The 26,591-nt window shown below is 43.6% G+C and overlaps 1 protein-coding gene across 1 annotated transcript in view; it reads left to right on the top strand.

The window, feature by feature from the left end:
* Window positions 1-26,591, top strand: part of col4a4 (collagen, type IV, alpha 4) — a 171,419-nt gene that overhangs the window by 130,230 nt on the left and 14,598 nt on the right. Inside the window, exons 33-41 of the mRNA XM_055879286.1 lie at window positions 13,544-13,722; window positions 13,822-13,885; window positions 14,066-14,140; window positions 14,890-14,997; window positions 15,177-15,284; window positions 15,401-15,472; window positions 15,620-15,748; window positions 16,289-16,396; window positions 23,972-24,127. Of these exons, the coding sequence (XP_055735261.1) occupies window positions 13,544-13,722; window positions 13,822-13,885; window positions 14,066-14,140; window positions 14,890-14,997; window positions 15,177-15,284; window positions 15,401-15,472; window positions 15,620-15,748; window positions 16,289-16,396; window positions 23,972-24,127 (999 nt within the window). The remainder of the gene's footprint in view (window positions 1-13,543; window positions 13,723-13,821; window positions 13,886-14,065; window positions 14,141-14,889; window positions 14,998-15,176; window positions 15,285-15,400; window positions 15,473-15,619; window positions 15,749-16,288; window positions 16,397-23,971; window positions 24,128-26,591) is intronic.

Here is a 26,591-nt window from a genome sequence, read left to right as displayed (position 1 = left end):
TGCGACGCCGTAAAAGGGGCAAACATAGCGGTCTCCTGGTCAGGCTTCTGAGACGGGCACATCGCGCTCCACTCCCTAGCATACTACTCGCCAATGTCCAGTCTCTTGACAATAACCTGTTGGGGATGGGGGCGCTGTTTAGACTATTTATGCTAATTTGGCTAATTTTTTAAACGGCTTCCCACAAAATCCTTGATCGTACAATATGCATATTATTATTATTATTGGATAGAAAACAGTCTATAGTTTCTATAGGAGTTGAAATTTTGTCTCTAAGTGGAACAGAGCCCATTCTACAGCAATTTCCCTGACATGGAGTCAGATTTGAGAAATGTTGGCCACTTTTCTGAAGTCAGTTAAAAGGGCACTGTCGTTGCTATGACTATACGGACACTTCTTACGTCTTCCCCTGGATGCCTTTACGTGATGACGATTCCAACGGGGTCGATTGCGCGTTCACAGGCCCTACAAATGAAAAAAACCTTTAGCTAGCAAGTCTTTTCTTGCTAAGTAACGCGCGTGGAAGACACCGACCCTCTCCTGTTCCAAGCGTTAGTTTAGCCTGTTATATTTCTCCGGTCATCTTTTCACTCGTTATAGGAGTTACAAACATCATAAAGTAGTTAATTTAAAGCGTTTTATAGCAATTTATATCCGTTTAGTGCGATTTTGGGACATTTATTTTTGCAACGATGTGAAAAGTTGGGCACGCTTTTCAGTTCATCCCGAACGCAGTTGACATTTCCACATGGCAAGAGGACAGCTTTCCACCAAAAGACGATTTCTCCCAAGAAAGGATCCTTTGCCCAAGATACTGATGGAAGAACAGCTCAAGGTAGGACATTTTTATTATGATAAATCGTGTTTCTGTCGAAACATTTTAGTGGCTTAGGACGCCATGTTTTTTGACGTAGCTTCGCTTGGCGCAAACTGTATTGAAAAGTAAGGATAAATAAAAAAATGTAATAACGCAATTGTATTAAGAATTAAATTGTCTATCAATCCCTGTCCACCCTATATTTTTTAGTCACGTTTATGAGTATTTATGTATAAGAGTAGATCACTGTCTAAGTGGCGCAAGGACATTTTCTGACCAGCTGAGCTACATTTCACATTGTCTAACCATGATTTTGGTGGCTAAATATAAACATTTTCGATCAAACTGTATATGCATGTTGTAATGTGATGTTACAGGAGTGTCATCGGAAGAATTCTGAGAAGGTTAGTGAAAAAATTAATATCTTTTGGCGATGTTGACTTTTATCGCTCACTTTGGCTAGAATCAATGCTGGGCTGCTAATTGCTATGTGCTAAGCTAATATAATGATTTATTGTGTTTTCGCTGTAAGACACTTAGAAAATCTGAAATATTGTCTGTATTCACAGGATCTGTGTCTTTCGATTCGTGTATGCTGTGTATTTTTACGAAATGTTTGATGATTAGTAGTTAGGTAAACACGTTGCTCATTGTAATTATTCTAGTCCATTTGTGATGGTGGGTGCAATTGTAAACTATGCCATATACCTGAAATATGCACTTTTTTCTAACAAAACCTATCCCATACCATAAATATGTTATCAGACTGTCATCTGATGAGTTTTTTTGTTGGTTAGGGGCTATAAATATCTTAGTTTAGCCGAATTGGTGATGGCTACTGGTGTTGGTGGACAAATAAAAGATGGTGGATTATGCTAATGTGTTTTTAGGTAATAGATGTACATCTTTACATATTGTGTCTTCCCTGTAAAACATTTTAAAAATCGGAAATGTTGACTGGATTCACAAGATCTGTGTCTTTCATTAGCTGTATTGGACTTTAATGTGTGAAAGTTAAATATTTTAAAAAAATATTTTTTTTGAATTTCGCGGCACTGGTTTTTCAGTGGGGGGGGGGGGGGGTGTGCCGCTAGCGCCACGCTGATCCTAGACAGGATAAGGTTGATGAAATCCGAGCAAGGGTAACATTCCAGAGAGACATCAGAGATTGTAACGTTCTCTGCTTCACGGAAACATGGCTCACTCAAGAGACGCTAACGGAGTCGGTGCAGCCAGCTGGTTTCTTCACGCATCGCGCCGACAGAAACATACATCTTTCTGGTAAGAAGAGGGGTGTGATCATAACAACATACAGGAACTCAAGTCATTCTGTTCACCTGATCTAGAATTCCTCACAATCAAATGTCGACCGCATTATCTACCAAGGGAATTCTCTTCGATTATAATCACAGCCGTATATATTCCCCCCCAAGCAGACACATCGATGGCCCTGAACGAACTTTATCTGACTCTTTGTAAACTGGAAACCACACACCCTGAGGCTGCATTCATCGTAGCTGGGGATTTTAACAAGGCTAATCTGAAAACAAAACTCCCTAAATTCTATCAGCATATCGATTGTGCTACCAGGGCTGGTAAAACCTTGGATCATTGTTATACTAACTTCCACGACGCATATAAGGCCCTCCCCCGCCCTCCTTTCGGAAAAGCTGACCACGACTCCATTTTGTTGCTTCCAGCCTACAAACAGAAACTAAAACAACAAGCTCCCTCGCTCAGGTCTGTTCAACGCTGGTCCGACCAATCTGATTCCACGCTTCAAGACTGCTTCGATCACGCGGATTGGAATATGTTCCGCATTGCGTCCAACAACAATATTGACGAATACGCTGATTCGGTGAGCGAGTTCATAAGAAAGTGCATTGGCGATGTCGTACCCACAGCAACGATTAAAACATTCCCAAACCAGAAACCGTGGATTGACGGCAGCATTCGCGTGAAACTGAAAGCGGGAACCACTGCTTTTAACCAGGGCAAGGTGACCGGAAACATGACCGAATACAAACAGTGTAGCTATTCTCTCCGCAAGGCAATCAAACAAGCTAAGTCCCAGTATAGAGACAAAGTAGAGTCGCAATTCAACAGCTCAGACACAAGAGGTATGTGGCAGGGTCTACAGTCAATCACGGATTACAAAAAGAAAACCAGCCCCGTCGTGGACCAGGATGTCTTGCTCCCAGACAGGCTAAATAACTTTTTTGCTCGCTTTGAGGACAATACAGTGCCACTGACACGGGCCGCTACCAAAACCTGCGGGCTCTCCTTCACTGCAGCCGAGGTGAGTAAACATTTAAACGTGTTAACCCTCGCAAGGCTGCAGGCCCAGACGGCATTCCCAGCCACGTCCTCAGAGCATGCGCAGACCAGCTGGCTGGTGTGTTTACGGACATATTCAATCAATCCTTATCCCAGTCTGCTGTTCCCACATGCTTCAAGAGGGCCACCATTGTTCCTGTTCCCAAGAAAGCTAAGGTAACTGAGCTAAATGACTACCGCCCCGTAGCACTCACTTCCGTCATCATGAAGTGCTTTGAGAGACTAGTCAAGGACCATATCACCTCCACCCTACCGGACACCCTAGACCCACTCCAATTTACTTACCGACCCAATAGGTCCACAGACGACGCAATCGCAACCACACTGCGCACTGCCCTAACCCATCTGGACAAGAGGAATACCTATGTGAGAATGCTGTTCATCGACTACAGCTCAGCATTTAACACCATAGTACCCTCCAAACTCGTCATCAAGCTCGAGACCCTGGGTCTCGACCCCGCCCTGTGCAACTGGGTCCTGGACTTCCTGACGGGCCGCCCCCAGGTGGTGAGGGTAGGTAACAACATCTCCACCCCGCTGATCCTCAACACTGGGGCCCCACAAGGGTGCGTTCTGAGCCCTCTCCTGTACTCCCTGTTCACCCACGACTGCGTGGCCATGCACGCCTCCAACTCAATCATCAAGTTTGCGGACGACACTACAGTGGTAGGCTTGATTACCAACAACGACGAGACGGCCTACAGGGAGGAGGTGAGGGCCCTCGGAGTGTGGTGTCAGGAAAATAACCTCACACTCAACGTCAACAAAACAAAGGAGATGATTGTGGACTTCAGGAAACAGCAGAGGGAGCACCCCCCTATCCACATCGACGGGACAGTAGTGGAGAAGGTGGAAAGTTTTAAGTTCCTCGGGGTACACATCACGGACAAACTGAATTGGTCCACCCACACAGACAGCGTGGGTGGCTGAAGAAATTCGGCTTGTCACCAAAAGCACTCACAAACTTCTACAGATGCACAATCGAGAGCATCCTGTCGGGCTGTATCACCGCCTGGTACGGCAACTGCGCCGCCCACAACCGTAAGGCTCTCCAGAGGGTAGTGAGGTCTGCACAACGCATCACCGGGGGCAAACTACCTGCCCTCCAGGACACCTACACCACCCGATGTCACAGGAAGGCCATAAAGATCATCAAGGACAACAACCACCCAAGCCACTGCCTGTTCACCCCACTATCATCCAGAAGGCGAGGTCAGTACAGGTGCATCAAAGCAGGGACCGAGAGACTGAAAAACAGCTTCTATCTCAAGGCCATCAGACTGTTAAACAGCCACCACTAACATTTAGTGGCCGCTGCCAACATACTGACTCAACTCCAGCCACTTTAATAATGGGAATTGATGGAAATTATGTAAAAATGTACCACTAGCCACTTTAAACAATGCCACTTAATATAATGTTTACATACCCTACATTACTCATCTCATATGTATATGTATATACTGTACTCTATATCATCTACTGCATCTTGCCATCTTTATGTAATACATGTATCACTAGCCACTTTAAACTATGCCACTTTATGTTTACATACCCTACATTACTCATCTCATATGTATATACTGTACTCTATACCATCTACTGCATCTTGCCTATGCCGTTCTGCACCATCACTCATTCATATATCTTTATGTACATATTCTTTATCCCTTTACACTTGTGTGTATAAGGTAGTAGTTGTGGAATTGTTAGGTTAGATTACTTGTTGGTTATTACTGCATTGTCGAAACTAGAAGCACAAGCATTTCGCTACACTCGCATTAACATCTGCTAACCATGTGTATGTGACAAATAAAATTTGATTTGATTTGAATGAATGAATGATGTTTGCCTTTTTGCCCAAAATTTAATTTAAGGTGCTCCAAATTGTATTACCTAAGCGGGGCTTGGTCTGTCTGAGTCAGTATCTTAATGCGACCTTGAAATGTGAAGAGAGGGTCCAGACTCCTAGATGGTTTGGGTGTCCATCATCTCTGTAGAGCATCTTTTGTTTCCAAAAATTGTTGAAATGTTCCGTAAAAGTTACGCCAACAGAGTGGCAGTAGTCTTTAATACAGATATGACGTGCTAAAAGCTTGCTGAACCATTCGCAGCCACGACCCAGCGACGGCACAGGACCCAAGATAATCGGCTGCGATTCAGAGCCTTTCAGGGTGTTGATCAGCTCACTAAAATCCTGTTTCATTACCTCTGATTTACCCTTTTTGATATAATTTGAACCCACATGCCCTTGGCTGCTGATGTAGAACGGACGGAAGAAAGAAAGAGAATGAAGGAGCAGGAATCTCTGGAAGCAGGTGGGCGAGACTGTTGGTCAGCAGGATTGGGTCCCCCAAACCCATTTCAGCCCCATTCATCAAAGACAGCTGTCTTGCGCTGGGTTTACGGTGTGTGACGTGTCTTCACTGGGAAGCAGGATTGATAATCCGCCAGTTCCTCATAAACGGTCCTTGCTCCTTTATTCCCAAGGGGAGTAGGTATGGGAGGAAAGAGGTGATTTCACTAGGAAGAGGGTCTCTTATTGTAAATAAGAATAGAATTAGTTTCTAAGCACTTCTAAATTCATGTGGATGCTACCATTTATTAGAGTTCATAATGAATGAATCTTGAATAATGATGATTGAGAAAGTTAGACGCAGAAATATCATACCCCCAAGACATGCTAACCTCTCAACATTACAATAGCAAGGGTGGTTAGCATTTTTGGGGGGTATGATAATTATGCGTCTAACTTTCTCACTCATCATTATTCACAATTCATTCAGGATTATCTGTAATAATGGTAGCATCCATGGGCTCTGACGGTATTCCAGGGCGCGTTCTCAGCGCATGCGCAGAACAGCTGGCAGGCATATTTATTGTAATTTTCAACCTATCCGTGTCCCAGTCTTTAATCCTAACATGCATTAAGATGACCAGAATCATCCCTGTTCTTAAGAAATCTATCAAATCTTATTGGTCACATACACATGGTTAGAAGATGTTAATGCGAGTGTAGCGAAATGCTTGTGCTTCTAGTTCCCAACAGTGCAGTAACATCTAACAAGTAACAATTCCACAACAACTACCAAATACACGCAAATCTAATGGGATGGAATAAGAATATATACATATAAATATATGGATGAGCGATGACCGAGCGGAATAGGCAAGATGCAATAGATGGTATAAAATACAGTATTTACATATGAGATGAGTAATGTAAGATATTTAAACATTATTAAAGTGGCATTATTTAAAGTTACTAGTGATCCTTTTATTAAAGTGGCCAATGATTCCAGTCTGTATGTAGGCAGCAGTCTCTCTGTGTTAGTGATTTCTGTTTAACAGTCTGATGGCCTTGAGATAGAAGCTGTTTTTCAGTCTCTCGGTCCCAGCTTTGATGCATCTGTACTGACTTCGCCTTCTGGATGGTAGCGGGGTGAACGGGTAGTGGCTCGGGTGGTTGTTGTCCTTGATGATCTTTTTGGCCTTCCTGTGACATCGGGTGCTGTAGGTGTCATGGAGGGCAGGTAGTTTGCCCCTGGTGATGTGTTGTGCAGACCACACAACCCTCTGGAGAGCCTTGCGGTTAAGGGCGGTGCAGTTGCCATACCAGGCGGTGAAACAGCCTGACAGGATGCTCTCAATTGTGCATCTGTAAAAGTTTGTGAGGGTTTTAGATGACAAGCCAAATGTCTTCAGCCTCCTGAGGTTGAAAAGGTGCTGTTGCGCCTTCTTCATCACACTGTCTGTGTGGGTGGACCATTTCAGTTTATCCGTGATGTGTACACCGAGGAACTTAAAACGTTCCACTGCTGTCCCGTCGATGTGGATAGGGGGTTGCTCCCTCTGATGTGTCCTGAAGTCCATGATCATCTCCTTTGTTTTGTTGAGTGGCTTCATGCTACAATGATTACCGCCCTTTAGCACTCACTTCTGTAATCATGAAGTGCTTTGAGAGGCTGGTTATGGCAAACATTAATTCCAGTAACCCAGACACCCTAAACCCACTCCAATTTGCATACCGCCCCAACAGATCCATAGATGACGCAATCTCAATTGCTCTCCACACTGCCCTCACCCACCTAAATAAGAGTAATACCTTTGTGAGAATGCTGTTCTTTGACTACAGCTCAGCGTTCAACACCATTATCCCTTCCAAGCTCGTCACCAAGCTTAGGACTCTGGGTCTGAACACCTCCCTCTGCAACTGGACCCTGGACTTCCTGACAGGCCGACCCAAGGTTGTGAGGGTAGGCAATATCACCTCCACCACGCTGACCCTTAACACAGGGGCCCCACATGGTTGTGTGCTTTGTCCCCTCCTGTAGTCCCTGTTCACCCACGACTGTGTGGCCAAGCACGACTCCAACACCATTATCAAGTTTGCTGACGACACGACGGTGGTAGGCCTGATCACCGGTGATGATGAGTCAGCCTATAAGGAGAAGATCAGTGACCTGGCAGTGTGGTGCCAGAGCAACAACTACTCCCTCAAAGTAGGCAAGACCAAGGAGCTAATCGTGGACAGTGGGGCAGGTAGCCATCTTCAAGTTCCTTGGTGTCCAATTCACTAACTAAAGACTAAAATTTTCCAAACACACGCACAATCATGAAGACGGCCTCTTCCCCAAAAGGTTGATAAAGTTTGGCATCGGCCCTCAAATCCTGAAAAGGTTCTACAGCTGTACCGTTGAGAACATTGACTGGCTGCATCGCTGTTTGGTATGACAATAGCACTGCACTCGATTGCATGGCACAACAGAGGGTTGTGCGGACAGCCCAGTAAATCACTGTGGCCGAGCTCACTGCCATCCAGGACCTCTATATCAGGCGGTGTGAAAAGAAGGCCCGGAGAATCGTACAGACATCAACCACCCAAGCCATAGGCAATTTTTTCTGCTGCCGCCCGGCATGAGGTACCGGTGCATCAAGTCTGACACCAACAGGCTATTGAACAGCTTTTATCCCCAAGCAATACGACTGATAAATAGTTAACAAAATAGCTACACAGACCGAGTTTACCCTTTTCTTTATTGACTTTTTCTTTTCACTGTCTCTATGCCCACTCACAGGGCCCTACACACTCACACACACAGTCACTCCAATACACACAGAAACATTCACTCCATCGTTTGCTCACTCACACATACAGTAATATGCACATACATTTATACTGACTCTACACACCCGCACACCCACTCACATGCAAACTGCTGCTACTCTGTTTATCTTATATCCTGTTGCCTAGTCCCCTTACCTCTTTACATACGGTATCTACCTCCATCACTCCAGTATCCCTGCATATGTAAATATGGTATTGGAACTGACTTTAAAAAAATATTTCCTGTATATAGTATGCTTACTTACTTTGTGTATTTCATATTCCTTATTCCTGTTGTGTTTTCTTCTTGTAATACATTGTTATTGATTATTGCATTGTTGGGTTTTGAGTTTGCAAGAAAGGCATTTCTCTGTACTTGTGCATGTGACATTAACTTGAAATTTAAGGTCAATTAATATATAAGTGATATATATATATATATATATATATATATCACTTATATATTAATTGACCTTAAATTTCACGCTGTGTGAACGCTATATATATATACAGTACCAGTCAAACGTTTGGACACACCTACTCATTCCAGGGTTTTTCTTTATTTTTACTATGTTCGACATTGTAAAATAATAGTGAAAACATCAACACTATGAAATAACACATATGGAATCATGTAGTAACCAAAAAAGTATTAAACAAATCAAAATATATTTTCTTCTATTAGCCATGCTTTGCCTTGATGACAGCTTTGCACACTCTTGGCATTCTCTCAACCAGCTTCATGAGGTAGTCACCTGGAAAGCATTTCAATTAACAGGTGTGCCTTGTTAAAAGTTAATTTGTGGAATTTCTTTCCTTCTTGATGCATTTGAGCCAGTCATTTGTGTTGTGACAAGGTAGGGGTGGTATACAGAAGATAACGCTATTTGGTAAAAGACCAAGTCCATATTATGGCAAGAACAGCTCAAATAAGAAAATAAATTACTTTAAGACATGAAGGTCAGTCAATACGGAAAATGTCTTTACTTTGAAAGTTGAAAGTTTCTTCATGTGCAGTCGCAAAAACCATCAAGCGCTATGATGAAACTGGCTCTCATGAGGACCACCACAGGAAAGGAAGACCCAGAGTTACCTGCAGAGTATAATTTCATTAGAGTTACAAGCCTCAGAAATTGCAGCCTAAATAAATGCTTTATACATCTCAACATCAACTGTTCAGAGGAGACTGTGTGAATCAGGCCTCGATGGTCGAATTACTGCAAAGAAACCACTACTAAAGGACACCAATAATAATAAGACTTGCTTGGGCCAAGAAACACGATCCATGGACATTACACCTGTGGAATTCTGTCCTTTGGTCTAATGCAGGTATTCCCAAACTGGGGGTACGCACAATGCCGTCGGGGGTACACCAAATAAAAATGTGATTCACATAAAAATGTAAAAAATTATAAAAAACTTAAGTAATTTATATTTTCCAATGGGGCAATACATTTGGGTGAGGTTTTTTTCTCGCCTGAGTAGCCTCGTTTCACTGCCTAAAATTAAACCATCTAGTGTTCAGTTAAATAACAACACAATGTCAAATACCGGTAGCCTAGTCAAATAATTAACATCCAATCACATTAACCGTTACCCCCTTACGGCAATTCCACTAACGTTCCGCATGTAGCCAAACGTAGCCTGCACTCTTTCCGTTTGCTCAAAAATGTATAAATGGTTTAAAAAGTAAGGCCTTCGTCCATAGAGACACATACCAGCTCTGCTAGTAGTACTGCTACTACCAGCAGTACTACACCTGCACCTGTCGACGACACAAGTTGTTCTGCTTCCACGAGCATATTCAATGCTAGCATCAGTAATTCTACATTTGTTGTTAGCCCAGCTAGCATGGACACTGACAGTTGTGAATCTGATGCAGCTGAAAAGCTACTGCCCTCTCACCCGGGAAAGCACTGAATAACAGACAGGGACGTTGGACCATCGAAGAGGCGCAAATATGATGAGAACTACGAAAACAACATTGATTTGGAGTTCACTTATATTGGGAGTAGTGCATTTCCTCAGTACTTTTGCAGATATAACACACTGTACCTATCTCATAACTCAATGAAACATTCACTCTTGCGCAGACATTTAGAAACAAAACATGCCAATTGGAAAAATAAGACATATGAGTTTTTTGAGTGAGAATTAAGATGACTTTCGAGTAGCAATACATGTATAAAAGCAACAGATACCATTAATAAGAAGGGGCTAGAAGCCTCTTATATGGTGAGCTACCGAGTGGCTAGGACAGGCAAGCCCCATACTATATGATGACAAGTTCTCACGCGACTGGCATACCTAGGTGGGCAAGGTAGGCCACAGGTCTTTACATCATTGTATGATTTGCTGTGTGCAATTGAACTCAAGCTTACGGACAATGTCAAATGTGATATAGCGAAGCACCTGAGTGAGTTGGGTGCGCAATTACGCAAATACTTTCCCGAAACGGATGACACAAACAACTGGATTCGTTATCCCTCTCATGCCCTGCCTCCAGTCCACTTACCGATATCTGAACAAGAGAGCCTCATCGAAATTGCAATAAGCGGTTCTGTGAAGATTTTATTTGATATTATTTATTATTTATTATTATTATTTGTGCCCTGGTCCTGTAAGAGGTCTGTCACTTCCCACGAGCCGGGTTGTGACAAAAACTCACACTCATTCTTATGTTTAATAAATGTATCGTATATTGCGTGTGTGTGGCAGGCTTACAATGATGATAAAAAAACAACATTTGAGAGTGCGCTGACCCTGGTGCTAGAGGGGGTACGCAGCTGGAGGTTGAATGTTTGAAGGGGTACGGGACTATAAAACGTTTGGAACCACTGGTCAAATTTGACATTTTCGGTTCCAAACACCGTGTCTTTGAAGACACAGAGTAGGTGAACGGATGATCTCCGCATGTGTGATTCCAACCGTGAAGCATGGAGGAGGAGGTGCTTTGCTGGTGACACTGTCTGTGATTTATTTAGAATACAAGGCACACCTAAAACTTCTTAGGGCTAGCAGGACACCTGTCGACAACGTCCGGTGAAATTCTTGTTATTCTAACTGCACTGTCCGATTTACAATAGGCTTTACAGCGAAAGCATGCCATGCAATTGTTTGAGGACGGCGCCCCACATCAACATATTTATCCATCAGCACAGGTTTCATAATTAGCAAATAGCGATTGAATATTCACTTACTTTTTGTCATTTTGTTAGATAAAATCCTTCGTTATATCCAAAAAAGTCAGTTTAGTTGGCGCCATCGATTTGAGTAATCCACTCGTTCAACATGCAGAGAAAGGAATCCAAAAAGCTACCGCTAAACGTTTCTATTTAATCCTCAGATACCCTAAAATGTAACTAAACTATAATATTTCATACAGAAAGAAGTATGTTCAATTGGAAAGCGATATTAGCAGGTGTGCGTCCTCTTCGTCGCACGCGCATACACTAATTTCCAAGTCTGTATCCCAGTACTAAATTTCATTATTCTTCCTTGTTTTGGAAGAAACAAGCCTGAAACCTTGAACAAAGATCTAGTGAAAGCCATAGCATTTGCAATCTGGGAGCTGGATTTGGATATGCACCTATACTTTCCATTGTAAGAGCATGGGCTCTCAAAAAATATATAGATATATTTTAACATTTATACAAACTTCAGAGTGTCTTTAAAATGGTACCAATCATATGCATATCCTGGCTTCAGGGCCTGAGCAACAGGGAACGTCAGTCAGACAGGAAGTGGAGAAAAATAGATCCTAGCCTGAAGAAGTTTTAACCAGCACGACAATACGCCATCCCATCTGGTTTACACTTTTATAAAAATATATTTTACCTTTATTTAACTAGGCAAGTAAATTAAGAACAAATTCTTATTGTCAATGAGGGCCTAGGAACAGTGGGTTAACTGCCTTGTTCAGGTGCAGAACATTTGACTAAGAAGGAGAGTGATGGAGTGCTGCATTAGATGACCTGGCTTCCACATTCACCCGGCCTCAAATCAATTGAGATGGTTTGGGATGAGTTGGACCGCACCGTGAAGGAAATGCAGCCAGCAAGTGCTCAGCATATGTGGGATCTCCTTCAAGACTGTTGGAAAAGCATTCCAGGTGAAGCTAGTTGAGAGAATGCAAAGAGTGTGCAAAGCTGTCATCAAGGCAAAGAGTGGCTACTTTGAAGAATTTTGATTTGTTTAACCTTTTTTTGGTTACTACATAATTCTATATGTGTCATTTCATAGTTTTGATTTCTTCACTATTATTCTACAATGTAGAGAAAAAAAAGGTGTCCAAACTTTTGACTGTGCATTTTTCCCAATACCTTTGATCCCCTAAAATGGGGGGACTACATACAAAAAGTGCTGTAATTTCTAAACGGCTCACCTGATATGGATGAAATAACCCATAAATGAAAGCTGACAGTCTGCAATTTAACCACATAGTCGTTGTAACCTTTCAATTCAAAAAGTGCTGGAGTACAGAGCCAAAACAACCAAAAATGTGTCGCTGTCCCAATTCGATCTTAGAGATCTACGGACAGTTCCTTGGAATTCATAGTATAGTTTAAGTAGACATATGTGTTTCTTTCTAAATCATGTCCAAACAATTGAATTGGCTACAGGTGGATTCCAATAAAGTTGTACTGACTGACATCTCAAAGCGTTGTGAATACTTATATAAATGAGATATTTCTGTATTTCGTATTCACTGCATTTGCGTACATTTCTTAAAACATGTTTTGACTTTGTCATTATGGGGTATCGTCTGTAGATGGGTGAGAGAAAGACATCTATTTAAACCACTTTGAATTCAGCCTGTTACACAGCAAAATGTAAAGTCAAAGGGATGTATGGATACTTTCTGAAGGCACTGTAGTTATGCTTTCTGAATTTACATTTAACTGAGGGCCAAGAGCAGCAGATGTAGTATCCAGAGCAAGTGTCGAGTGGTGACATCACCCTGCCTGACACTTGAAGTGGTGTCGCCCCTTGCTCAATCAAGATCATGGTTTTGGTAGAGCGATTGGTTACACTGCTTTGTGAGTGTTGTAAAGAAGGTCAGGGGTTCATGCCCAGGCAGGACAGAGAAGGGACCTACTCTGTTACACAAGCCATATAGGTCGAAACATTAGGTATTTGCACTGACTAATGTTTGGAATATAATAAGCGTGTTGCATACAGATCCGCTGGTTAATTTAAAAAAAAATGTTTTTGTATTTGTCTGGCAACAAGCATAATTGCAAGTGTGACTGCAGTCTTGTTTATTGTAAACCCCATCCCAGGTGACAAGGGTCAAGCGGGAGGCAGGGGTCAACCAGGGTACCCAGGGCTTTTGGGGGGGCCTGGCATAGAGGCGTCTCAAGGACCACCTGGTACACCTGGACACTCAGGTGAACCTGGACTACCTGGCCTGCCTGGCCAGAGGGGTATCATAGGTTTCCCTGGAGAGATTGGTGATCAGGTATGGATGTTAAGAGTACCTACTGTAACTGGTCTGATTATAGACATGGGTCAAATACATGCAAAATACTAAACACTGTTTTTGTTGGTGTCTCTTTAGGGTGAATCTGGGTGTACTGGATCTCCTGGCACACCTGGCTTCCCAGGGTACAGTGGTCTTAAAGGTACTTCCAATTGACAAATAGACACAATTTATACAGTATTTTCTCTTCTCATTGTCATGTTGTGCATATCACCAGGGAAAAGCTGCAGGGACTATGACTGATTTGTTAGGCAGAGGTCATAATTGTTTTGTGTAATTCATGCTTCGCGATAATGAGATCTGAGAGTTGATTGGTTTACAGGTGAACAGGGCGACTCCATTGGCATCCCTGGACCGGCTGGTGATAGAGGAGCTACAGGAGACACTGGAGCATTTGGTAAGAGGATAGGAGATGATACAGCACATGTTTAAAAGAGAAGTTCAGGATTTTACAACTTTATGTTAGTTGGTTCCTCACCCTGAAAATAGTCCATGGGCCAGGAGAAACTGTAAACCATGTTTCATTTCTCTTAACAGTCACTTCAAACTTCTGCTAACTTTAGCCACCACTAGCTAAAAATCTATGGGTGTGATAGGGGCATGCAGACAAAAAGAGCTTCTTCCCTTGAAGAAGCTATTAAGGGATTTGCCACAATAGATCAGATGGGTCTTAGTAACCATCTCCTGGAGACAGCTGATAACTCCAACACTGGCTCTTCATCAATGATGATACTTGAAGGTAATTGTCCACATCTCTCCTCCAAGTGGCATTATCAATATAGCTACCTCACGGAAGATGTGTAAAGAACTGAGTTAAAATAGTATCTTTCAAAGGTTTGGGCTGTGATTGATTTAACTTGTTTGGCACTATGGAACTAATAGAATAGTACCAAAAGTGCTAACCCTCCGATCTGGTAAATTATACCTGCCAATCTGGTAAATTCAGGCTAACTCAATCAAATGCTCAAAGTATTTGAAAGAAAAATCATATTTGAACGCAGGCCTGATATAAACTTACCACACAATAGCTGATGTGTGCCCTGATCAAGCTAGGGGAAATAGGGAAGCTAAAGGCGCGCTAGTAACAGTGTATGATGTCTGTGAAAAACCTGTACAGTAAAACTTGCCCCCCTCACCCTCCCTCAGCCCCACCGGGTGACCAAGGTGATGTAGGTGAACCAGGATTTTCAGGAGCTCCAGGACCTAAAGGGTTAACTGGTCCGCAAGGATCCATCGGACCTCCAGGGCCTGCTGGTGAGGACTTTAACCTTCAAGACGCTTAATTGCACACTACCCCAAACAATGCCTAATCAACGGGCTTTGCAAAGGCTTTGCTTATCTTTGTTAGTGGTGTTGATGATCTCACCAGTGTGCCTTGATTGGTTTGAGCTCTGCTCTCCTCCTTACCCCTCTCTCCTCCCTCTGCTGGGAAGGTGTGATCGGACCCCCAGGCCCGAGTGGTAAACCTGGGGCTGATGGTCTCCCAGGGACCCCTGGACAAACTGGGCCCAAGGGAGATCAAGGACCCCTTGGACTCAAAGGTGGGGACATGCTCAAGACCAGACTAGAAACCAAGGACATTATTTTACATCAAATGTTTCTATCAATTTGAGATTCTGGCATCGACATACTTTCATTTCCTTATTTTGCCTCCCAGGTCCACCTGGACCACTGGGTTTGCATGGACTGGACGGACTGAAGGGTGTGAAGGGTGAGGTTGGGGCCAGAGGTTAGTAAAATGCACAATGCAGCAATATCAAGATAATCTCTCTGAAATTCTGGAAAATATACAGTTCTCAATTTAATGTTTGTGTATGTTGGGGAGGTGAGTCATGGAGAGGCAAAGACATTTTGTTTGTGTGAATGTGTTTCCCAGGCCCAGGTGTGCCCGGTCCCTCTGGTGTTCCAGGCTGTAAAGGAGAGAAAGGTTCCAGAGGGTGTCAAGGGCCTCAGGGGCCCTCTCAGCCAGGACCTCTGGGCCCCAAGGGCCAGTCTGGACTAACAGGTACTGTATAACCTCAGTGATTCCAACCCCAGAGATACCAACCCCAGAGATATGGACTGTATCAAACCACAGGCCACATTTAAATGTTTTTTCTTACGCGCAACTTTGCTCGTAAATTGTGCATACATGGAATGATTTAGGACTTGACATTAACTTATTTCGATGTTGCATTAAAATGCATGACTTATAAATGAAACATGCTCATGTGATATTTATATAACTATAATGTTTATAGACATTTGATAAATAGTTTTTCATCACATTTTGGGAACTCGTGGCTTGTTTTAGACATTTGGTCAAGGCAAATCTTACGAATGAGGCCCATTAACTTGTAATGCAAAAACAGTGTCTCAGAAAGCTTGAATAAAACCCTCCCATGGAGCAGTTGACATACAAGCAGTGCATAATGACAGGTCTTGCTGTTACATTACACATGATATTATTGTACTGTACTCGTTATATACTGTAAGTTGTGTTTTTCAAAAAGGAGTGGGGTTCAGTAAAATGCTGTCTGTCACCAGGAATGTCCTCTCTTTATAGGAAGCCCAGGAGACACAGGTGCCTCCGGTCTACCAGGCATGGACTGTCAGGAGTCCATGCCCGGCCACTGTGGGGAGTCAGGCTTCCCTGGACGCGACGGACCACCAGGTCAGAATCACAGTTGTCGACGCCTTTAATGACCGGTCTGTATGGGAGTAGGGTGAAGTTTAGTCTGGCTAACACCTAACTCCTCCTGACTTCAGAGTCTGGAAAGGCTCTTTTGATGTTGTCGGCACGATGCGTTGATAACGAAGGGGGCTGTGCTTTCTTACTGATTGGTTCTCCTCTGTGTCTTTCTCACTCAAACATCCACATGGACAACCACACGCAGTCCCCGAGTGCAGCACATTTCCAATACTACTGTTTGTATTTGAGAGAACCAATCGAAACACAGCCCATTTCTGCACGAATCCTGCATTTACAATGGACTCCTGTCCAGACCAGTGTGTCACAGCTCTCCCTCGGCTGTGTACCACGTGAGTCGCGTCAGCCAGGCTAGGTGAAGTTGCCCCTAGAAGCTGATCTTCGGTCAGTTTTGCATTTTCCCCACTAATGTTTAAGGTTAGGATTAAGGTGATCCTAGATCTGTACCTAGGGGAAACTTCACTCTGGTGCCTCTGTGTGCCCATTAGGAATAAGGTCCGAAGGGGTGTGGTATATGGCCAATATACCACGGCTAAGGGCTGTTCTTAGGCACAACACAAAGAGGAGTTAAATTAAATTTATACTATTTCATCCTTCCACCAGAGGAAATAGTCCGGACAAAAATCTAGTTGCATCCTTGCTATGAAATCAAATAATCTTGCCAGCTAGCTATCGACAGAAAACAAAATCAAATCAAATTCTGCTGCAGAAATTAAATCAAAATAGCTGCATTTACATTTGTTTCAGCTGTTTTCTATTGACATTTATCTGGAAATACTGTATCCATAATAATGCATGTGATATCCTGCATAGAGAGTGAATGGTGTCCTGATGAGACAGCAACTGTCTTGAGACAGCCAGGCAAACTAATGCGTCAGCATAATTGCAACAATAGGGGTTTGTACAAACCTTTCTGTCTGTCTCTACAATCTCAACAAAATGTGTAAATTACATTTTCGAAATTTTTGTGGAGGTCGGAGAGCCAGACAGCAAGGTTTGTACAAACCCCTGTTGTTGCAAACCTTAATGCTAGGCTAGAAGCAAGGGGAAATATACTGAGGTGGTATTTCTCTCTGTAATAAAGCTCTTTTGTGGGGAAAAACTAATTCTGATTGGCTGGGCCTTGCTCCTCTGTGGGTGGGCCTAACTCCCAAGTGGATGGGCCTATGCCCTCCCAGGCCCACCCATTGCTGCTCCCATTGCCCAGTTATGTGAAATCCATAGATTAGGGCCTAATGAATTTAATTAAATTGACTGATTTCCTTCTATGAACTGTAACTCAGTAAAACCTTTGAAATTGTGGCATGATGCGTTTATACACTGCTCAAAAAAATAAAGGGAACACTAAAATAACACATCCTAGATCTGAATGAATGAAACATTCTTATTAAATACTTTTTTCTTTACATAGTTGAATGTGCTGACTACAAAATCACACAAAAAATATCAATGGAAATCAAATTTATCAACCCATGGAGGTCTGGATTTGGAGTCACACTCAAAATTAAAGTGGAAAACCACACTACAGGCTGATCCAACTTTGATGTAATGTCCTTAAAACAAGTCAAAATGAGGCTCAGTAGTGTGTGTGGCCTCCACGTGCCTGTATGACCTCCCTACAATGCCTGGGCATGCTCCTGATGAGGTGGCGGATGGTCTCCTGAGGGATCTCCTCCCAGACCTGGACTAAAGCATCCGCCAACTCCTGGACAGTCTGTGGTGCAACGTGGCGTTGGTGGATGGAGCGAGACATGTTGTCCCAGATGTGCTCAATTGGATTCAGGTCTGGGGAACGGGCGGGCCAGTCCATAGCATCAATGCCTTCCTCTTGCAGGAACTGCAGACACACTCCAGTCACATGAGGTCTAGCATTGTCTTGCATTAGAAAGAACCCAGGGCCAACCGCACCAGCATATGATCTCACAAGGGGTCTGAGGATCTCATCTCGGTACCTAATGGCAGTCAGGCTACCTCTGGCGAGCACATGGAGGGCTGTGCGGCCCCCCAAAGAAATGCCACCCCACACCATGACTGACCCACCGCCAAACCGGTCATGCTGGAGGAAGTTCCAGGCAGCAGAATGTTCTCCACGGCGTCTCCAGACTCTGTCACATCTGTCACATGTGCGTGTGAACCTGCTTTCATCTGTGAAGAGCACAGGGCACCAGTGGCGAATTTGCCAATCTTGGTGCTCTCTGGCAAATGCCAAACGTCCTGCACGGTGTTGGGCTGTAAGCACAACCCCCACCTGTGGACGTCGGGCCCTCATACCACCCTCATGGAGTCTGTTTCTGACCGTTTGAGCAGACACATGCACATTTGTGGCCTGCTGGAGGTCATTTTGAAGGGCTCTGGCAGTGCTCCTCCTAATCCTCCTTGCACAAAGGCGGAGGTAGCGGTCCTGCTGCTGGGTTGTTGCCCTCCTACGGCCTCCTCCACCTCTCCTGATGTACTGGCCTATCTCCTGGTAGCGCCTCCATGCTCTGGACACTACGCTGACAGACACAGCAAACCTTCTTGCCACAGCTCGCATTGATGTGCCATCCTGGATGAGCTGCACTACCTGAGCTACTTGTGTGGGTTGTGGACTCCGTCTCATGCTACCACTAGAGTGAAAGCACCGCCAGCATTCAAAAATGGCCAAAACATCAGCCAGGAAGCATAGGAACTGAGAAGTGGTCTGTGGTCACCACCTGCAGAACCACTCCTTTATTGGGGGTGTCTTGCTAATTGCCTATAACTTCCACCTTTTGTCTATTCCATTTGCACAACAGCATGTGAAATGTATTGTCAATCAGTGTTGCTTCCAAAGTGGACAGTTTGATTTCACAAAAGTGTGATTGACTTGGAGTTACATTGTGTTGTTTAAGTGTTCCCTTTATTTTTTTGAGCAGTGTTTATAAAACATGTTTTATTTAAATATCTAATTTACATGTATTCACACCTCTGAGTCCTTACAGCTTTAAGTCATATTGGAAAGGAAAGGGGATACCTAGTCAGTTGCACAACTGAATGCATTCAACCGAAATGTGTCTTCCACATTTAACCCAATCAGAGAGGTGTGGGGGGCTGCCTTAACTGACGTATGTCTGTTTCAGCTTTTAAACAAATTAAAACAGGCTGTAACACAACAAAATGTGGAATAAGTCAAGGGGTATGATTACTACATGAAGGCTCTGTATATGCGTATGATCAAAATCAACACAGGTAGTCTATTGTTTTCAAATACATAGCCTATTTCAATCAAATCAAACTAATGTTTTTATTAAGCCCTTTGTACATCAGCCAATGTCACAAAGTGCTATACAGAAACCCAGCCTAAAACCCCAAACAGCAAGCAATGCAGATGTAGAAGCACGGTGGCAAGGAAAAACTCCCTAGAAAGGCTGGAACCTAGGACGAAACCTAGAGAGGAACCAGGCTCTGAGGGGTGGCCAGTCCATTTCTGGCTGTGCCGGGTTGAGATTATAACAGTACGTGGCCAATATGTTCAAACGTTCATAGATGACCAGCAGGGTCAAATAATAAGAATCACAGTGGTTGTAGAGGGTGCAACAGGTCAGCACCTCAGGAGTAAATGTCAGTTGGCTTTTCATAGCCGAGCATTCAGAGTTAGCGACAGCAGGTGCGGTAGAGAAAGTCGAAAACAGCAGGTTCGGGACAAGGTACTTTAGCACGTCCAGTGAACAGGTCAGGGTTCCATAGCCGCAGGCAGAACAGTTGAAACTGGAGCAGCAGCACAACCAGGTGGACTGGGGACAGCAAGGAGTCATCAGGCCTGGAGCCAGTGGGTTTGGCGACGAGTATGAAGCGAGGGCCAATTTCTGCTTGAAAAAGCTAGCCTTGGCTTTTCTAACTGCCTGTGTATATTGGTTTCTAGCTTCCCTGAAAAGTTGCATATCACGGGGGCTGTTCGATGCTAATGCAGAACGCCATAGGATGTTTTTGTGTTGGTTAAGGGCAGTCATGTCTGGAGAGAACCAAGGGCTATATCTGTTCCTGGTTCTAAATTTCTTGAATGGGGCATGGTTATTTAAGATGGTGAGGAAGGCATTTTAAAAAAAATAACCAGGCTTCCTCTACTGACGGGATGAGATCAATAGCCTTCCAGGATACCCCGGCCAGGTTGATTAGAAAGGCCTGCTCGCTGAAGTGTTTCAGGGAGCGTTTGACAGTGATGAGTGGAGGTCGTTTGACCGCTGACCAATTACGGATGCAGGCAATGAGGCAGTGATCGCTGAGATCTTGGTTGAAAACAGCAGAGGTGTATTTAGAGGGCAAGTTGGTTAGGATGATATCTATGAGGGTGCCCGTGTTTACGGCTTTGGGGTGGTACCTGGTAGGTTTATTGATAATTTGTGTGAGATTGAGGGCATCAAGCTTAGATTGTAGGATGGCTGGGGTGTTAAGCATGTTCCAGTTTAGGTCGCCTAGCAGCACGAGCTCTGAAGATAGATGGGGGGCAATCAGTTCACATATGGTGTCCAGAGCCCAGCTGGGGGAAGAGGGTGGTCTATAGCAGGCGGCAACGGTGAGAGACTTGTTTTTAGAGAGGTGGATTTTTAAAAGTAGAAGTTCAAATTGTTTGGGTACAGACTTGGATAGTAGGACAGAACTCTGCAGGCTATCTTTGCAGTAGATTGCAACACCGCCCCCTTTGGCCGTTCTATCTTGTCTGAAAATGTTGTAGTTAGGGATGAAAATGTCAGAATTTTTGGTGGTCTTCCTAAGCCAGGATTCAGACACGGCTAGAACATCCGGGTTGGCAGAGTGTGCTAAAGCAGTGAATAAAACAAACTTAGGGAGGAGGCTTCTAATGTTAACATGCATGAAACCAAGGCTATTACGGTTACAGAAGTCATCAAAAGAGAGCGCCTGGGGAATAGGAGTGGAGCTAGGCACTGCAGGGCCTGGATTCACCTCTACATCACCAGAGGAACAGAGGAGGAGTAGGATAAGGGTACGGCTAAAAGCTATGAGAATTGGTCGTCTAGAACGTCTGGAACAGAGAGTAAAAGGAGGTTTCTGGGGGCGATAAAATAGCTTCAAGGTATAATGTAAAGACAGGTAGGATGTGAATACAGTGGAGGTAAAGCTAGGTATTGAGTGATGATGAGAGAGATATTGACTCTAGAAACATCATTGAAACCAGGTGATGTCATCGCATGTGTGGGTGGTGGAACTGAAAGGTTGGATAAGGTATAGTGAGCAGGGCTAGAGGCTCTACAATGAAATGAGCCAATAAACACTAAACAGAACAGCAATGGACAAGGCATATTGACATTAAGGAGAGGCATGCTTAGTCGAGTGATCATTAGGGTCCAGTGAGTAGAGGTTGGTTGGGGTTCACAGCGATTCAGACAGCTAGCCGGGCCATCGGTAGCAAGCTAGCATAGGTTGGAGGTCTGTTTTTAGCCACTGGCTAACTGGCTAGCTTCTGGCTAGCTTCTATTGTGGATTTCAGATTTGAGGTAAATAATACTTTTTTTTTTTAATTGGTAAGGCGGGTTGCAGGAGAGTGTTTTGAAGTTGAGTTTTTGGAAAAGAAAATATATTTTTATTAAATTTTATTTCACCTTTGTTTAACCAGGTAGGCAAATTGAGAACACGTTCTCATTTACAATTGCGACCTGGCCATACATGTAAAAGATATGCGAAGAAAGGTGTAAATATATATATATATATACGGGACACGACAAGACGAGGACAAAGGACGTCTGACTGCTATGCCATCTTGGGAATTCATTAATGGCTAGCTTGGTCCACAACATTATGTTATTATATTATATTATAAGGGCAAATGCTAATAAATAGTGACTGAAATTTCGCGCTATGTGATATTCACTTCCGAACGTGGAGACTTGGAGAGCGCTCAAAGGGTTGTAGAACGCACCTCTGAATAACGAGCCGTGGTTTTGGCTTAACTGCATTGGGAAAAATAAAAATGCGTATTGTATAGCTGTGTAGTTGGCAAGCTAGCAAGGGAGAAGAAGGTTTGCCAGCCTGCCTAGCAACCAATGATTGTTTGTATGGCAACGATGTAAATAGAATTAGCAACCAGATTTGTGTCCGGACTATACCCTCCTTTTGGATAGATGAAAGACTGTGATCCCTTGCTGATTTAAAACTTGTGCTTAATACTGGCAAAACAAAATACATTTTTTAAACTCATGTAAGAATATTCACTCATTAGATGGTTCTCCAATCAAACAAGTTCCCACATATAAATACTTAGGCATTAGGATTGATATGGATTTGACATTTAAAAAACATATAGATTAGATGGTTAAGAAACTAAGATTTAATGTGGCCTTTTTCTACAGAAACAGATCATGCCTTTCTCTAAGCAGTAGGACGCAGATTATACAGTCAACCTTTTCATCTGTTCTTGATTATTGTGATATTATTTAGCAAAGTGTAACTACTCTTAAACCTTTGGATGCAATCTACCATAGTGCCCTTCGTTTTGTTACAGGTGACAGTTTTGATAGTCATCACTGCATCCTGTATCAAAAGGTTGTCTGGACTATGCTAAAGATCTGTAGAGCTCTACTTTACTGCCTATCTGTTTACAAGGCCCTACTTCATAAACTTCTGTCTTATCTAACTTTGCCGTTGAAGTATAGAAACCTATGTTGCCTAACCCGTTCAGAGGATTGGTTAACGCTTGATGTTCTTTAGGGGCTCCACCGAGCTAGGTAAATCTGCTTTTAGTTCTAATGCACCGTATTGCCCGAACAAAATTCTAAATACATTTCATCTTGATGTTCTTGATGATCTGTTGCCGTTCTGGCAAACTAAAGTATTAATTGGGGACTTATTGGTGGAGGAATGTAACTTTTTCTGGGGATGTCATATTTGTGCTTCCCATGACTGTGTGGTTTTATTTTACTGTGTATATATGTGTATATTTACATTGTATAATACAGGGCACATGTTAAAATAAAGGTTAATTGTTTAGACATATATATATATATATATTTTATAATATAAATGTATCAAGAATGTTTTTGATGAAAATATGTCAATCAAATGTTTTTATATGTTGGCAACCGGTTTGTAAAAGCAATAAAGCACTTCGGGAGTTTGTGGTGTATGGCCAATATACCACGGCTAAGAGCTGTGTCCAGGCGCACTCCGCTTCGCTTAGTGCCTAAGAACAGTCATTAGCCATAGTAATGGTCCATATACACGACACCCCCTTGGGCCTTATTGCTTAAATATAGCAGACTATTTAGAATGCATTGCTTCATACCAGCTAAGTAGTATGCATGTTTGAATGTTGGGACATAGAGGGCAACATTTTTATTTTGCAATGACACGCAATGTGAGAGTAAAATTATAAGATGCAGGGCTTCAGTATTTGAAGCTCCCATCAATTTAAACCAAATGGTTAGTTTGCTCTCAAGTGTCATTGTGAGAAGAAAATTTTGCCAAAGGTCTTTTTTTATTAGTATTTTATTATGTTGCTGCAAAAAATATCTATTACAAACTCAGTCACAATTAAACACTTTAGTTGTGTGTGTGATGTTGTTTCAGGTTCACCAGGTGACATTGGGTACTCCGGCCCTGCCCTGCCCATGACCGGTGAAGAAGGGGACAACGGTGTCCCCGGCTTACCAGGGCTCAAAGGGGACACGGGGGCTTCAGGCCCCCCCGGGCTGCCTGGCATCGCAGGGTTACCTGGGCCTAAAGGTAACAGGACAGACCTGGATTGTGTTCATAAGGCACTAAACGGAGGAAAGTGTATTGAAACTGGGAGGGACTAGCTGGACGCTCATTTTGTCTTTCTGTTGCAAAACATTTAGTAACGTTTTTTATTGTGTGCTCAAACAAACACGACCTGGACTGTATAATAAAGGCCTCCTCATACAGCCAGATGCTACCCTTGGTAACATAGCAAAGTAACAGATGCTCCAATGCTTTCATAGTTTGACAACGCATTGATCTTAGTGGAAGATCCACTTAAGCATGTGCCAGTGTCAACCAGGTACATATTTGGGGTGGAGATCAAAGAAATGTACAATAGGTGTGTATGTGGACACCTGCTTGTCAAATATCTAATTCCAAAATCATGGGGATTAATATGGAGTTGGTCCCCCCTTTGCTGCTATCACAGCCTCCACTCTTCTGGGAAGGCTTTCCACTAGATGTTGGAACATTGCTGCAGGGACTTGCATCCATTCAGCCACAAGAGCATTAGTGAGGTCGGGCACTGTTGTTGGGCGATTAGGCATGCTCATAGTAGGCGTTCCAATTTATCTCAAAGGTGTTCGATGGGGTTGATGTCAGGGCTCTGTGCAGGCCAGTCAAGTTCTTCCACACCGATCTCGACAAACCAGGTAGCGTTCTCCTGGCATCTGCCAAACCCAGATTAGTCCGTCGGACTGCCAGATGGTGAAGCATGATTCATCACTCCAGAGAACGTGTTTCCACTGCTCCAGAGTCCAATGGTGGCGAGCTTTACACCACTCCAGCCGATGCTTGGCGTTGAGCATGGTGATCTTAGGCTTGTGTGTGGCTGCTCGGCCATGGAAATCCATTTCATGTAGCTCCCGACGAACAGTTATTGTGCTGACTTTGCTTCCAGAGGCAGTTTGGAACTCGGTAGTGAGTGTTGCAACGGAGGACAGACGATTCTTATGTTCTACTCACTTCAGCACTCAGCAGTCCCTTTCTGTGAGCTTGTGTGGCCTACCACTTCACAGCTGAGCTTTTGTTGTTCCTCGACGTTTCCACTTCACAATAACAGCACTTACAGTTGATGAAATTTGACAAACTGACTTGTTGGAAAGGTGGCATCCTATGACGGCGCCACGTTGATAGTCACTGAGCTCTTCTACGGCCAGTGTTTTGTCTATGGAGATCGCATGGCTGTGTGCTCGGTTTTATACACCTGTCGGCAACGGGTTAGAAGGGATGTCCACATACTTTTGTATATATAGTGCAGCTAGGTGAGACAACAACACGTCACAATCGTATCAGGTATATTTTCCCTCACAAAGTATTTATCATTCAGTGCTAGTGGGCGAACATTTTGTTACTTTTTGGGGGGGTGGCATTGGATGCGCCGTGAGTTATTTAAGATACTCTTCAAAGCGGTAGGGTTTCAGACTTTTTCGAAAGATGGGCAGGGTCTCCACTATCCTGACTTTAGGGGGAAGCTTGTTTCACCATTGGGGTGCCAGGACAGAGAAGAGCTTTGACTGGGCTGAGCAGGAGCTTGAAGAGACCAAGAGACGAGAGGTGGGGGAACGGATTGCTCGGGTAGGGATGTGGGTTTTGAGCATAGCCTGACGGTAAGGAGGTGCAGTTCTCCTTGCTGCTCTGTTGGCAAGCACCAGCGTCTTGAAGATGATGCGAGCTTCGACTGGAAGCCAGTGGAGGAGCCGGGTGACATGGGAGAACTTAGGAAGGTTGAACACCAGGCGGACTGCGGCATTCTGGATAAATTACAGGGATTTGATGTCACAAGCGGGGAGCACAGCCAACAGCGTTGCAGTATTCCAGACGGGAAATTACAAGTGCCTGGATTAGGACCTGAGCTGCTTCCTGTGTGAGGAAAGGTCGTGCTCTATGGATGTTGTAGAGCAGGAACCTGCAGGAGCGAGTCACTGCTTTGATGTTTGCAGAGAACGACAGGGTATTGTCCAGGGTCACTCCAAGATTCTTTGCACTCTGGGAAGGGGACACCGTGGAGTTTTCTACCGTGATGGAGAGGTCTTGGAGCAGGCTTTTCCCAAGAGAAAGAGCAGCTCTGTTTTGTTGAGGTTGACCTTGAGGTCGTGGGCCGACATCCAATCTGAGATGTCTGCCAGGCCACCTAATGTATACATTGATAAGGGCTATTAAATGAGGTAAATGAGTAGGCTTAATATGTTTGGAGAAGGGGATGATAAATACAAATATCGAGAAAGCATAGCGATTGCTTTGGATTCTTTATCCTTATGATCACTGGAGACTAATGTGAAATCAGTCATATGGCAGCAAACTGAAAATCAAATCAACATTACAGGTATTTCGGCCCCTTTTCCACCCACAGTCAAGTAGCCTAGGCTATAAATAGCTGTGGCATTATTCAGATCATTAATTTAATTGTATGGCCTCATAGTTTGCGGGGATGAAATTTGGAGACGCAAGCTAAATAGACTTCTGTAAC

Source organism: Salvelinus fontinalis, chromosome 24 (genome assembly GCF_029448725.1).
Source record: "Salvelinus fontinalis isolate EN_2023a chromosome 24, ASM2944872v1, whole genome shotgun sequence".
NCBI classification, from domain to species: domain Eukaryota; kingdom Metazoa; phylum Chordata; class Actinopteri; order Salmoniformes; family Salmonidae; genus Salvelinus; species Salvelinus fontinalis.
The sequence above is the reverse complement of the archived record's forward strand: the minus strand, read 5'-3'. Positions and strand labels throughout refer to the sequence as shown.